Source organism: Ovis canadensis, chromosome 1 (assembly GCF_042477335.2).
Source record: "Ovis canadensis isolate MfBH-ARS-UI-01 breed Bighorn chromosome 1, ARS-UI_OviCan_v2, whole genome shotgun sequence".
Lineage (NCBI taxonomy): Eukaryota > Metazoa > Chordata > Mammalia > Artiodactyla > Bovidae > Ovis > Ovis canadensis.
Window position 1 is genome coordinate 268,276,418 of NC_091245.1, and position 14,696 is coordinate 268,291,113.

A 14,696-nucleotide genomic window follows, 5' to 3' on the forward strand; every position below is an offset into this window, starting at 1 on the left:
CTCCCACCCTCTGACCAGACACCTCTGGGATGTGTGTCCCGGGGGACCCAGTCTGGCCCATGAAGCGGGGTCCTTCTGTCCCCGCACAGCAGCCCAAGCCATCTCCACCGTGGGAGGCTTTGCTGATGGCCTCAGGGCTCCCACCACTTGGCACCTAGACAGCAGTTCTCAAAACATCTGGAACCACAGACTCTTTACCAACACATCTAGGGTCCATGAGTAAAGGACAGAAGGGCTGGTGGTGGGGGGAGTGCCTCCATCACGCTCACACCCACACACACCGATGAAGCTTGCCTTCCTGAAAGAGGAAGGTGACGGCCAAGTACAAATGCTTGGTCCAGCTCTTGGCCAGAAGAGTACTCGGGCAGAAGAAGCACCACTTTTAGAAAATGTATTTTATTAACATTTGATGTACAAACGGAGAAAGAATAAATATCTTGTCATTTCACCTTGCATGGCCGAGTGACACCTAGGACCCTGAAGGAGACGCAGAAGGTCAGGGTTGTATCCCACCCCCAAACTCTGCATGGCTCCCCACACCTACATCAGCGGTCACCCCAGGTGCTGGCGAAGCTGGGCGCCCGGTCTGACCGGGCTGGACTGACCCTGCTCCTCTCAGCTGCTCCCTTTGCCATCAAGGCAGGGGGACGGGGACACAGAGGCTTCAAGGACGAGCATCCGGTTGCCCAGTGTGTTGCTGTGGCCGTTAGACCACTCCGCCTGGGTGGACCCTGCAGACAACCCCGGAAGGGCCTCCCCCCACCGCTCACCCCAATATGAGCACAGAGAGCACCTGGCCCTCCTGAGGAACATTCTGGAGCTCTCAGGCCGAGGTGAAGGGTGGGGATCACAGCCTCCACAAGCCTCAGCCCAGCCCCAGTGAGGTGGGGTCCGTCTGCCATCCAGCTGGCATGGGGTTCTGTGGGGAGAAGGGACACTGCTCTGGGGCACAGGCAGGGTCAGCACCGTGTCCACCGGCCCAGGGCTGGAGCAGCCCAGGTACCACGCCTGCCAACACTGCTGGAAACCCCGCAGACCAAGGTCAGTAGGGACAAGCTGGAACCTCCGCGGCATCACCGGGGGCCTCGCTGGCTGTAGACGCGTGCTTCCGGATGGATCCCAAGTGAAAGCAACCCAAGTCCTGGGGACGCAGAGGTGCTGGCTCAGAGAGAGACAACCGGGCCGAGGCAGCACAGAGCGCCGCTCTGCGGGGTCCCCAGCCTAAGGTACAGGAGCGGACACGTGTCGTCAGGCTGCCGCGTGGGCTCAGTACGCAATCCTCCAGTGAGTGGGCTGCTCACAGGCCTTCTCCTCGTCCCCACAGAACCGGTTGTATGTTGTCTTGGGGTCCAAGCCCAGGATCTCCCTCTCCTCGTGAATTCGAAAGGAGAACGTGGAGACTGATGTGCCAATAAAAAACCTGCCGAGAATAGGTTGTCACCAGGGCTGCAGCGCAATCCCCCATCCACCACCTACCCAGATGCCTGCCGGGCCCTCACTCCTTGGTCGGGGTTCCCTGCAGCCAGCAAGGGCCTGGGTTCAGGACTCAGGAGTGGGCAAGCAGACCAGCAAGGGCCTGGGTTCAGGACTCGGGGGTGGGCAAGCAGACCAGCAAGGGCCTGGGTTCAGGACTCGGGGTGGGCAAGCAGACCAGCCCCTGCCTGCACGTGAGGACGCAGCCGGCAACGGGGGCCGCAGGCGAGGGGCGCCCACCGGGCGGGGGCCGCAGGCGAGGGGCGCCCACCGGGCGGGGGCCGCAGGCGAGGGGCGCCCACCGGGCGGGGGCCGCAGGCGAGGGGCGCCCACCGGGCGGGGGCCGCAGGCGAGGGGCGCCCACCGGGCGGGGGCCGCAGGCGAGGGGCGCCCACCGGGCGGGGGCCGCAGGCGAGGGGCGCCCACCGGGCGGGGGCCATAGGCGAGGGGCGCCCACCGGGCGTGCGCACAGATCCACTGGTCCACGATGGCTACGCCCCCGTCCTTGTAGAGCTCCAGCTCCTCCCACGTGGGTTCGAAGCGCACCATCTCAGGCAGCAGCCTCCGCAACTCCTCCAGCTCTGTGGGTGCGAGGGGGCCGGTGAGGGGGCACCACGGGGGGCTTGCACAGCCTAGAGGGGTCTCGCGCAGGCATGCACATACCCACAACTCTGCAGGGTACAGGGGACTCACACAGGCTTGCACACGTGCCCACGACTCACAGGCTGCAGGGGACGAGCACACGCATATACACATGCCCACAACTCATACAGGCCAAGAGGGACTCGCACACACGTGCACATGTGCCCACAAGCAGGACCAAAGGGTGAGGGACGAGGACAGAAACACAACCCCACTATTAACCCAGGGAGGAACAGATGGACAGGAGCCGAATACCCTTCCTGACGGCATCTGTGGCCACGAACACCTTGTCCAGCTGGTGGGCCTTCATGAGGCTGCGGATCTTCCGCACGGCCCCGTCCAGGCTGGGCACGTCCTCCCTGTGCCCCCAGATGAAGTCTTTCCTCCTCAGGTGGACGCCCAGGTATGGGCCCCCCAGCGAGGAGCCCAGCTTGACCTGGCGAAGGGGGACCAAACTGGCTGAGCTGGTGACAGGCAGGCAGGATTCAGGGCCTGATGGGGTCTGTCCCTGGACTAATTACCAACGTCCTCAGGTTTACGCTAGGACGGGGCTCCCTGCTGAAGAGCAGCAGCTCGGGTAACTGGGGTGTAGGGCCAGGAGCCCTGTGATGGGCAAGCATGCCCCCTTCAGACCGTTCCTAACTTTTAAGGGCTTAGTTGTGAGGCATCTCAAGAGAGAAATGCACCCTGCCCCCCAGGATTACGGGGCAGGGCGGGTACCTTCATCCTGGTCCAGTCCTCCTCAAAGGGGATTCCATCAGCCACGTCCGTGGAGTTGAGGTACCTGCTCCTGAACTCGTCCCCCACCGCCCGCAGGTGCCTGGCGAACACCATGCTGCGCCGGGTCTGCAGGAAGACAGGCCGTGAGCCCGTCACCAACCCTCCTCGCCCGGCATTCCCTCTTGTCCCCAGAACCCCCTCATCCATCAGGAGTCCAACCCAAGGGAAACAAGCGAGCTAGGGCCTCAAGCAGTGGATTCAAGGTGGAGCCCACCATTCGGACAGTCAGGAGCATCCAGGGGGCGTGACTGTATCGGCCTGGGAAGCTCCGACGGGCTGTGCAGGCCGATGCTGCGGCTCTCTCTACTCCCAAGAGTCCCCGTGGCCTGGGGCCCTTGAAGGTGACTGGCAGGGTCGGGAAAGTGCTGAGGGGTCACCACCCTGCAGGGCTGGTGGGGGCCCAGTGCTGCTGAGAGGCACAGAACCCATGTCCACGTGATGACAACGGCCCTTCTGTGACTCTGAAACCGCCCGTTCAGGAGGTGTCCGAGTCCAAGGAGCAGGGCTCTCACCTGGGGGCCTCTGCCCAGCCCAACCCTCACTCCTATTTTGAGTCAGTTCTGGTACCCGTGGGAGGGTGGGTGCTGCCCCTGCAGCCAGCCCACCCATCCCGATGCTCCTGGCAGAGCCCCGGACAGGCCAGGCCATGGACAGGCCAGGCGTGCCTACGTCACCTGGGTCTCCACCTTGTAGCCGGGGGCTCTTCTCAGGGAACGCCTGATGCTTTTGCACTGGGCCTCCATGGGCGGGACTGCACCTCTTTTCCAAACCAGACACCTGATGACTAGGCGTCCCCACCCCAGAAGGACGGAAGGCCTTGGCCCACCTCCATCACCATCCGTCCACCAGAGCCAGCACTTCCCCGTCAAAGCAGAGCCCAGTCCCACTGTCAAGGACTCGAGCAGACAGCGCCCACCTCCCATGGCTGAGCACATGGGGCCAGAGCTCTCGTCCAGGCTCCCAGCACCAGCAGCAGGGACAGCCGGCTCGGGAGGAGGGCCCAGGACACCCCAGCCCTCTCCCAGGAGCACCTCCATGGGCAGGCGGGGAGCACTTGCTGGTGGGCCCACCCTCAGATGCTCTGGGCCTCACTGTGTTAGTCAGCAGGCGGACACAGGAGCTGCTCTGTGTGTGTGCATGTTGGGGCAGGGTGAGGGGGATGTATTTCCCAAACTACACACGTTCACACAGATGCTCAAGGCAACACTCACGTCCCAATACTCCTTCCCGCCGTAGTGGTCGTGGAGGAGGTTCTCAGCTCGGTCCAACATCACAGACCTATTTTTAAACAACAGAAAAAGAAGGTCTTTATGCCCATGTGCTCCACTAAGTACCATCATATGGGAGGGCTCTGGGCCAGGGAACAGTCCAGGACAAAACCTGAGCAGGTCCAAACCCTGTGGGGTCAGCTGGGTGCATGAGGGCAAGTCTCTGACGACCCTCTCAAAGGCGGCCGTCTGCAGAGGGCTTCTGCCTCCTCAGTGGCTCTAAACGTTCGCAGACTCTCTACTGCCCTAGCCACTGAACTTGCTCAGCAGCCAGCTCCCTTATGACTATCAATGCAAAAAAATCACACAAATACACAAAATGAATAAAACTAGCCAAGAGAACCCAGCAACATACTAAAAGAAAAACACAAAGGACAAATGGAGTTCATACCAGGAATGCAAAGCTGGTTCAATGTTAGAACAGCTGTGGCTTAACTCGCATTCCTGGGTAAAGGGCAAAGCCAAACCACCACAGCTAGCCCAAAGGAGTGAGTGAGTGTTTACCCCTGCTTCTAAGGATCATCTTAACAAAAGAGAAGCCTTGTCACATGTGTCCTTGGGCCAAAAGGCAGGCCCCTTCTTCAGGGAGCGTCAACTCGATCCTTCAAAGTGCGGGGCAGAAGAGGCTGCCCACCTGAGCTCATCAAGCAACTTGAAGAGTCAGAGAGGACCCTCCAGAGCAGGCCACATCCACTCCAGGCTGGCCCCCTGGGCAGGACAACCTTGGAGAGGACGGCTCCCAGATGCCTGGGTGGGGGACACAGGTGGGGTGATCAGAGGCTCCATTTTTAAGCCAAAAAAGATCCTCAGGGGCTCAGAGTTAATTGTGGAAGCTGAAACTATAAAAAGTAGAATAAGAAAGAATTTTTAAGAATAATGAAATGGTAAAGATTATTAAAACATCTTCTGGTTTATTGACCATGCTAAAGCCTTAAAATTCTTCAAGAGATGGGAATACCAGACTGCTTTACCTGTCTCCTGAGAAATCTGTATACAGGTCAAGAAACAAGTTAGAACTGGACATGGAACAACAGACTGGTTTCAAATCGGCAAAGGAGTAGGTCAAGGCTGTATATTGTCACCCTGCTTATTTAACTTCTATGCAGAGTACATCATGAGAAACGCTGGGCTGGAGAAAGCACAAGATGGAATCAAGATTGCCGGGAGAAATATCAATAACCTCAGATATGCAGATGACACTGCCCTTATGGCAGAAAGCCAAGAAGAACTAAAGAGCCTCTTGATGAAAGTGAAAGAGAGTGAAAAAGTTGGCTTGAGACTCAACATTCAGAAAACTAAGATCATGGCATCTGGTCCCATCATTTCATGGCAAATAGATGGGGAAACAACAGAAACAGTCAGAGACTTCTTTTGGGCTCCAAAATCACTGCAGATGGTGACTGCAGCCATGAAATTAAAAGATGCTTGCTCCTTGGAAGAAAAGCTATGACCAACCTAGACAGCATATTAAAAAGCAGAGAATCATTTTGCTGACAAAGGTCCATCTAATCAAAGCTATGGTTTTTCCAGCAGTCATGTATGGATGTAAGAGTTGGACTATGAAGAAAGCTGAGTGTCGAAGAATTGATGCTTTTGAACTGTGGTGTTGGAGAAGACTCTTGAAAGTCCCATGGACTGCAGAGATCCAAGCAGTCCATCCTAAAGGAAACCAGTCCTGAATATTCATTGGAAGGACTGATGCTAATGCTGAAACTCCAATACTTTGGCCACCTGAAGCGAAGAGCTTACTCACTGGAAAAGCCCTGATGCTGGGAAAAATTGAAGGCAGGAGGAGAAGCAGACAACAGAGGATGAGACGGTTGGATGGCATCACTGACTCGATGGACATGAGTTTGAGTAAGCTCTAGGAGTTGGTGATGGATAGGGAAGCCTGGCGTGCTGCAGTCCGGGATAGCAAAGAGTTGGACACAACTAAGCGAATGAACTGAACTAAAAGATTTAAAACACATACACACACATAGAAACCTTTAAACAATAAACAGGATAACAACTTTGAATATATAAGTTTAAAACTTGTCTATAGAGACAAATTGGCAAAAGATTTAAATAGATGCTTCACAGAAAATCATTTCAAAAGAGCTTTTCAACATGGTTTTACTCTGAAATCAAAGAAACACAAATGAACACAGCAGAGGTCCACCCTCACTCATCAGCTCCGGAGCCCAAAGTGCCCCGCCCAGGGCTGCGCAGGGACCACAGCTCGGCGGCCACCATTCGGAAAGCAAGACCCAGCTTCTGTTTCAGGCAAAAGCCTGTGTCCTCACTCCCCCATGACTGTGCAAACACGGTTCCTGTTTGTGATGGCAAAACCTGGGACCAGTCAAAGGCCACCAACTCAGGCAGGTTCCGTGAACCCTCTTCCTCGGTGCAAGGACAGCTGCAGAGCAATGTGGCAACCTCTGCAGTGACCTCATGGGTCTCACCTCACAGAGACTCCCAAGGGGTACCACCAAGTGGGAAAGAGACAAACAGGACACTCTGCAGAGAACACGCCTGTGGTGTGAGTACACGTGTACTTAACAGGGAGACAGACATGAGCGCTGGGTGGGAGAAGAAGAGTTCTGGAAAGATGGGAGGGGATGGACCCAGTGGTGGCCTGGGGTCCCTGTGAGAACAGAGACTGTTTCTGAAGACTCCGTTTTACGACAAAACACAGCAGAGCCTGCAGACGTGGGTATCCCACCCCGCCAACAGCCAAGCGGGGTTGTGAAGCAGCTCTAGGGGCCCGGAGAGCATGCTGCAGCCCTGCCCTGCCCTGGCCCCAGGACCCCCACGGGCGGGCAGCCGTGCCTCTCTAACTTCCTGCCCTGTGATGGCTGGACTTCTCTTCTGCTTTCTCACTTGCTGTTTGCTCCTTGTGATCACCTTTGCTGGAGGCAGCAGTGCTTTTTGATTTTCATGGCTCAGTTGTGCTTCAATTCTGAATTTGCACAACCTAGCTTTTCCAATGATCGACTGCTGAGGGGTATAAGAGCTCCCTAGTCTGGGGCTCACAGGAATATTCCGGAACACGCATGGGATGCCCCTGCAGGCACTTAGGGTCACAAGCCTGCTCACCTCCACCTGATGTCCCCTGCACCCCCAGGGGTCTCCCACCTCCTTCTGCACCTGTGGCCCTTTCTCCCAAGGGCACTGTGGGGCAGCGTCTCTCCTCGGGTCTAAGGGCAGTATATCCCCCTGACCACAAACAGGGTGTACCTGATACCCCCGACAATGTACATAACTGTGTCTTTTGCTGAATCTGCTCCAAGGCTGCCTGCCCTGCACTCACCTGGCCTTCAGGAGCTCTGTCTGCATCTGGGTCCCACAGGACAGGCTACAAGTATCCCTCTCTGTGGTTTGTCTCCAAGCCTTATTAAACTTCAGTGTAACTGAACGTATCCATCCTCTCTTTGGTTAGTGCTTTTCACATATTGAGTTATCTGTGTGGTAGGGGTGCCCCACCTTGTCTGGCCTCACGTCTCAGCAACCTAAGCCTAACCCTGCTCCCTCCCACCAGTGTCTCTTAAACAGAAGGGAGGGGTCCCTGGGCACCAGACTCCCCTGGGCTCAGATCCCTTTACCTGCAAATGGGACAAAAAAAAAAAAAAAACACCCTGCTCCAGAGCCCAAAACTTCAGCCAGACCTGCTTTCTTTAGAAATGCAAAGTTTTAGGACTTGCAGGGTCCCAAACCTCTGGCAACCTTGTGGGTCTTCCCCTCTTCGTGGAGATCGGACCCACCGAGCAGAGCACGTGGGCCCACCTGCGTTTTGTTTACAAAGGCCCAGGAAGGATTGGCCTGGCGTCCTGGCACATGGGGCAGTGCTGGGACAGGCAGACTTTCCAGGCCCCAGAGAGCAGGGAAGGGGCTCAGCGCCTGCTGCGGGCTCAGAACACTGATGGTGGCTAACGGGAGGGCCGGCTTTTCCGGGTCCCCACGTCTCCTACAACTCACACCTGGAGGGAACTCCCAGGGCATGCTGGAACCAAGCATGCACCTCCAGAGGAGCTTCCCTCACACACCAGACCCTGGGACTCGCCAGAGACCCCGTGCCCCTTCCTGCTGACCCTCTGGTGCTGCCCAGGGTGTGTGTGGAGGGGAGGCGGGTAATGTGTGTGCGGGTGGGGAGGTGTACGTGTGCCTGATTTTCTGCTTCAAAGAGAGCCCAGGCGTGCAGACAGACTTCCTACATGAGGGGCCAGGAGCAGCTGCCAGAGTGCTGTGCCCAGGCTCGAGCTGTTTTTCTGACCTCTCAGAGCCCAGCTTCGCGAAGGCCTGATTCAGGGGTGACCCCCCGCCCCGTCAAGGGGAAGAGCTCCTCCTCCACCGTGAGCCTCCAAGACCAGCTGCAGGCCGCCCCACACTTGTCCCGCTCCTGTCCTGGCCCTGACCCTGCTTCAGCCTCACAACTCCACAGCCCTCATCGCCATCCTCTCCTCCAGCCCCCCGCCCCCGCCTGCACCCAACTCGAACTCTCCCCGCCAGCTCAGACGGGACCCCGGGCAGGATCTGGGTGTGAATCCGACTGCACCACCCACCAGTGGTGGGACCAGAGACAACCCCCCACCACACACACCAAGGTGAGGCTCAGAGCACAGCTGCTCCAAGCAGCACCCAGAGGACAGCAGGCGTGGCCGCCCCACCCAGAAGTGCTCCCAGGGGTGATGCCGGGGGGTGCTTCCTGGATCCTGCCCGCCAGGTCCCCTGGGGGTGGGGGAGGCTAACCCTCCAGGGAGTGCCCCTCCCCCCCGCCACGAGCCGTGCCAGCAGCATGGCACACAGGCACACACAAGCACTCACACACACGTACCAGCCGTCACCCGGCAACCACGCAGACACTCACCGTGCAGACGTGTTTCTCAATAGCACAGGCGCGATGATGGAGGCCGATCCCTGGACAGACAGACAGGAAACGTTTAAACCCCTCGTCTCTTCGTAACCCCAAAACCATCCTCTGGAAAATAAGACCCATGGCACCCCGTCAGTGTGGTGTGCTCGTCCACAGGCAGGGAGTCAAGTCCAGGTGCACAGCCTGACCTGGAGAAACTCGGCTGGCTCCTATGTGAAAACTTGGTTGTGATCGCAGGAAGTAATAGTGTGGAAATTTTTTAAGAAACCACAAATTTCATCTCATCTGATAAGGCCACTGATGCTCTTTTCAGGAACCTGGATGGTTCAATAAGGGGAAAACAGGGCGGCCCCACAGGAACCTGGCAGAAATAATGCTTTATGTGTCAGGGCCTGTTTTGGCCTAACTATCCTCAAACCAACGCTGCTCTCAAGAGCTCCTACTCCCTCCAGGTCTTAGAACCACACTACTCTGGCCCTCTGCTGGGGAAGGGGGCTGTGGAGGCTGCCGAGGGAGGAGCAGAGGGACAGCACTGCCCCAGGCAGCTCTTCTGACAGCAATGCAGCCTGGGGTTATGACACCTCCACGACCAGGTTCAAACGCATTAGAAGTAGAAATGGATACTTCTGAACAGCCTGAGTCCCCAGATGCGGCAACGAGAGCCACCCTGGACGTGGACCGTGCCCATGGCCCTCCCAGCAGTACCTGTAATACTCGTGCTTGTCCTGAGAGTACAGTGGCGGCTCGATGCAGGGCCGGCTGTCAATCTTCTCCTCCCAGGCCCCCTCCTTCCAGCCTTCCGCGTAGCCTTGCAGGACGTAGACCTGGTCGATGAAGGGCCCACCAGACTCTGGAGGAGACAGGACAGATGAGAACGGGGACCAGAGCCCAGGTTATCGGGACTCAGAGAATCACCTTGTACGGAACAACACCGTCTTCCCAAACAGGACTGGAGAGAGCTTGTAACAAGAGAGACGATGGAACAAGGACCTCGGCACATGGGGGTCTGACGGGGCAGGAGGGCTGCCAGGGTGGGGACGTCCAGCCCCGAAGCTCCTCTGGGCCCCACGCTGCCCTGACCTCTGACAGCACCTGGGTGGGCCCTGGGCCCTCTTCTCTCTCTGGCCATACCCCTCTTCCCTGGGGGCAGGGCTGGTCCTCTGCCCTCTCCTCTCTTGGGCTCTTCCTCCTCTGGCTCCCTCCCCGTGGTGCCTGGAGCCCAGGGCACACGCCTTCCCCAGACCCCTGACCAGCTGTCTCCTCCAGGGCTCTCTCTTGACCCCTGTGAGGCCATTCAAACTGTAGCTCCCAGAAAAAGATGGCTTCCCAGGCCACGACCACCACCCAGACCCCACACCCTGTCCAGCGTTCTCATCCTGTGGCTCCGGTGCCTGCCCCAGAGCTGCGTGTCCCCACCACTGACTTAAGCTTGGCCCCCACTCTCCAACAGGGGGGTCCAGGAGAGCAGGAGTCAGTGTCCCTCTCACCCACCGCTCCCCTCGCACCTAGAGCCTCCCGGCCACCACCCGGTGCTCAGTGAAGAGGTGTTCACAGGCGGAACGACAGCGCCCGGGGATAAGAGTGCCACAGTGAGTGAAACCCAGGGCCATCCACATTCATCTGGCTTGGGCACTAACACCCGAAGCTCAGGGGCTCCTACTACAAGGCAGGGGTGGTGACACCGGAACTGAGACGCTGATACACCCACGGCACAAGGCCTGAGGGTCTTCTGGGGTGGCCCACGCCTGTCCCCTCTGCAGGCAGAAACCTGAGTGGGCTGTCACCCATGGGCTCAGTGCTCACCCTGCTGCCCAGCCCAAGGGATGAGGCTGGAAGAGCAGCAGGAACCACACCTGTCTGCCATCGCAGCCCAGCTTGTGGTCGAGGCCGCACCCCACCAGCAAGTCAGGGGCTAGTTCCCTGGGGGCCAAGCCCGGTGCAGAGCAAGACCGAGCCTGCCCCCCTGGGAGGAGCTGGGTCAGACTGGACACCCCATCCCCTCCCGGGTAGGGAGGCTGACTTCCAGCCTTGGGTCCGCCTTCCCAGCAGCAGCCACTTCAAGGCTCCAGGCCTGTGGCACCCATGGTGCTAACCTTGAAGGGGAAAACGTCCTCAGGGGACAGGGCCTGCAGCGCAGCAAGAACAGAACCTGGTGAGGACATGCGGGCCTGTCCTTGGTGGGACCAGCAACTCTCAGGGCCCCAGGCCCTCACAAGGCAGAAGTCCCACAACCACCGCTCAGGAGCCGTGACCTGCTCTTCCAGGCGGCTCCAGGGACATGGGGCAGAGGTGACCCTATTTAAGCCCATGTCTCCTAGACGGAGCAGTGTGCTCCAACACCTTTATTCTAAGAAATCGTCAGCTCTTCTCTCTTAAAAACATTAAAACAGGAACCCTGAGCCGTACCGAACGAGGCAGGACGTGGCGTTACATGTCTCTGCCAGCACATGGCCAGCACCACCCATGCACCGAGCTTTCCTTCAGGTGAGTGGCCTGGCCTGCCCAGAAAGGGAGGCCTGCGGTCCAGCTGGGACGAGGCCGGCCTCTGGGCAGCGGCCTCCCCATCACAGCTCCACTTCACCAAGGTGGCCTGGGTTTTCAGAGGCGAGGGGACACATAGCTCAGATGCTTCAGATCTATTTCCCTAAAACACTATGAAAACACCAAGATCACTGGTAGTGGGGAAAACAGAAGCAGGAGGCAGGGCCCCTACACGAAGGCCTGAGGGGAGACGGCCCCACTGGCCAAGGTCTCTGGTCTGGCCAGACGTTCACACCAGAACCAATGACCGCCCGGCCCCAGTTAAAGGACCACCACCCGCCTCACCTGCGATGAACTGCTCGTACTCGATGACGGGGATGTTTCTGTTGAGACTCGGAAGGTCAAAGAAGTCGGACCAGGGAATCCGGACCTGGTGAATGTCAGGGCTCTGCCAGTGGTAGAGGCGGCCCCAGGGGGGCAGCACCAGCACCCACTCCTCCGTCTTCAGTAGAGTCTTCAGGAGGGAGGCAACGCGGATGTAGACATCTCTGCGGAGGTTGAAGCCCTCGGGGGGATTGACATCATACAGAAGGTACCTGGCAGGGTGGGCAGGACAACAGCGCCTCAGGGCCAGGGCTCTGCACGGAAAACCCAAGAGCCCACATTCGCAGCCTGGCCCCGACACCAGGCACCATCAGTAGTTTCTGGACTGTAAAGTGGAGGCAGCGGCCCACCCATTTCTATGAGACCAGTTATTTAAAGAGCCCTCGAGTAGGCACAGAAAGCATCTCGGCATCTGTTAAACCATCAGCAATAACTCACAGCTAAAACCAGCAGGATCTCAATGGCTAGAATCTGAGCCCTCGTCCCGTAGCGGTTCTCAATCTTCTTAGTCTACGGACCCCTGCACATTCTCAACGATTACTGAAGACTCCAAAAGGCTGCTATTTATGTGAGTTAAATCTATGAATGATTCCTATATTAGGGAAAAAAGCAATAACTTATTTATGAGTTTCCAGTATATTCAAGACAAAAGTTATGAGTGAGAAGAGTGTCAGTGGTTTTAATTTCTGCAAGTCTCTCTTCAGTCAGGTAACACCTGCACTCTCCTGTCTGCTTCTCCATGCCTGTGTTATGATACCACAGGCCAGGTGGTCTCTGGAAACCCCCACAGTAAACTCATCAGTTCAGTTCAGTCGCTCAGTCACGCCCAACTCTTTGTGACCCCATGAATCACAGCATGCCAGGCCTCCCTGTCTATCACCAACTCCTGGAGTTTACCCAAACTCATGTCCATTGAGTCAGTGATGCCATCCAGCCATCTCATCCTCTGTCGTCCCCTTTTCCTCCTGCCCCCAATCCCTCCTAGCATCAGAATCTTTTCCAATGAGTCAACTCTTCACATGAGGTGGCCAAAGTACTGGAGTTGCAGCTTTAGCATCATTCCTTCCAATGAACACCCAGGACTGATCTCCTTTAGGATGCACTGGTTGGATCTCCTTGCAGTCCAAGGGACTCTCAAGAGTCTTCTCCAACACCGAAGTTCAAAAGCATCAATTCTTGAGTGTGTGCAAAAGGCAGACAGCATCCCAGTATTTCTAGGAAAATGACCTGGCACCTTGGGGGTCCCTGAGCTCCCACTGAGAACTGCTGCCTTGTCCACAAGACTCCCCTACACAAGGCGCAGGGAGGGGACTCCTGCCTCTGCTATGGTCTCACCCTCCCTTCTCTGCACCTCCGTCTGCGAAAGAGACCATGCTGGAATGCCTGGCCTGGGCCTCCAATTCCCCCAAACTGCCAGTCTACCGTCTGTACACCCTGCATTCAGCAGTCTGTTTTGGGTGAGGCCCTCCCTCAGTAACAGCTGTAGGGCACTGACGCTTCTCACTCCTGAAACTTATCTACGCAACAACCAGCATCTGTATAGGGCGGAAATTCTCCTGCAGATAAACAAGGCTGGGCTTTCTTAAGAGCCACCCCATTCGAACGTCTGATTCTGGGGCTCCTCGAACGCCAGGGAACACTCCGTATCAAGTAACTGGGTCCTCCGCCCTGCCCCCTAATGTGGCCCCAAGCCTGTCCTCCAAGGGGCTCCGGGAGGCCGCGGTCGCCAGGCGACCCTGGCTCGCGCCCCCAGGCCAGGGCGCCAAGGATGTAGGGCAGACCGAGGCCCAGCCGCTCCGCTACCCCTCTCCGAGCCCCGCCTCCCGGCCCGGTGCTCCGGGTCCCGGTCCCGGCCCCACCGATGGCGCGGACGCGCGTTTACCGTCTGCGGGACGCCGCCCCCGACAGGATGTCGGCTGCCGACTGGCCAGGCCAGAACTCTTCGCCGGAGGCCGAGGCCGACGGCCAGGATGCCGCCCAAAGGAGCAGAAAGACGACGGCAAGCGCCGCCATGGCCCCGGGCGGCCACGCACTTCCTGTAGCCGCGCCCCACCCCGGAAGCGCAGCGCGTCCTCTCGGAGAGCGTCTCCCGTAGCCACGGCAACGCCACAGGGCCCATCTAGCGCATGCGTCGTGCGTGATCCCGAGTCCCAGAGCCGCGGGGGCTGGGGCGGGGCCAGGAGGCAGGACTAATAGGCGGGAGGGCGGGGCCGACCCCTGGGCGGGGCCGCGCTGAGGTCCTCCCGGCAGTTCTTGCGGGGCGGAGACTGGGGCGAGGTCGGAGGCGGGGCCGTGAAGGGGGCGGGGCCTCGCGGGCCTACTTGGCTCTGCTGCCTCCAGGGGCCCCGGGCGCGAAACTCGTCAGCGTGCCTTCTGGGGGAGGGCTAGCCATAGGCAAGCCCCAGGCCTGTACGGCTGTCCAGGCGGGGTACCTGACCCACAAATCCGGCAGGCCCTCTGCGAGCCTTGAATTCGCGTTGCTGGGCAGTTTCCCAGATGACAGGATCTCTCCCAAGATGGGAGGTGCGGCAGGAGGCGCGTGGGGCGGGGGTGCCAGATGCTGGGCTGGGTGCTATCTCACTGGAGAACGACAGTTCGAGGGAGCAGAGCGGCCAGCGGGCCTCGGACATTTGGAGTATGGTGTGGGATGGTGTGTATGGTGCTCTGGGGTCTCCTCAGGAACCTCCATTCCAGACCAAGAGGTCCTGCTGTTCCGCCCTCTACTGAGCCTGCTTCCTTCACCAGCACCAAGGCCCCTGCCTCAGGAGTGCCCACTGTCCTCTTCCCGTACTGGGCACTGTCTCTATTAGAGGTAC

At 58.4% G+C, this 14,696-nt stretch overlaps 1 protein-coding gene across 1 annotated transcript; it reads right to left on the reverse strand.

The window, feature by feature from the left end:
• Window positions 1-380: 380 nt before the first annotated feature.
• Window positions 381-14,034, reverse strand: POFUT2 (protein O-fucosyltransferase 2). Its single transcript, XM_069582148.1, has 9 exons — window positions 13,763-14,034; window positions 11,842-12,092; window positions 9,721-9,865; window positions 9,010-9,120; window positions 4,107-4,173; window positions 2,836-2,961; window positions 2,371-2,551; window positions 1,931-2,054; window positions 381-1,420 (listed from the first exon to the last, which is right to left on the reverse strand). The coding sequence occupies exons 1-9, from the start codon at window positions 13,891-13,893 to the stop codon at window positions 1,267-1,269; spliced, it is 1,290 nt and encodes a 429-aa protein (XP_069438249.1). The 5' UTR covers window positions 13,894-14,034; the 3' UTR covers window positions 381-1,266.
• Window positions 14,035-14,696: the final 662 nt, after the last annotated feature.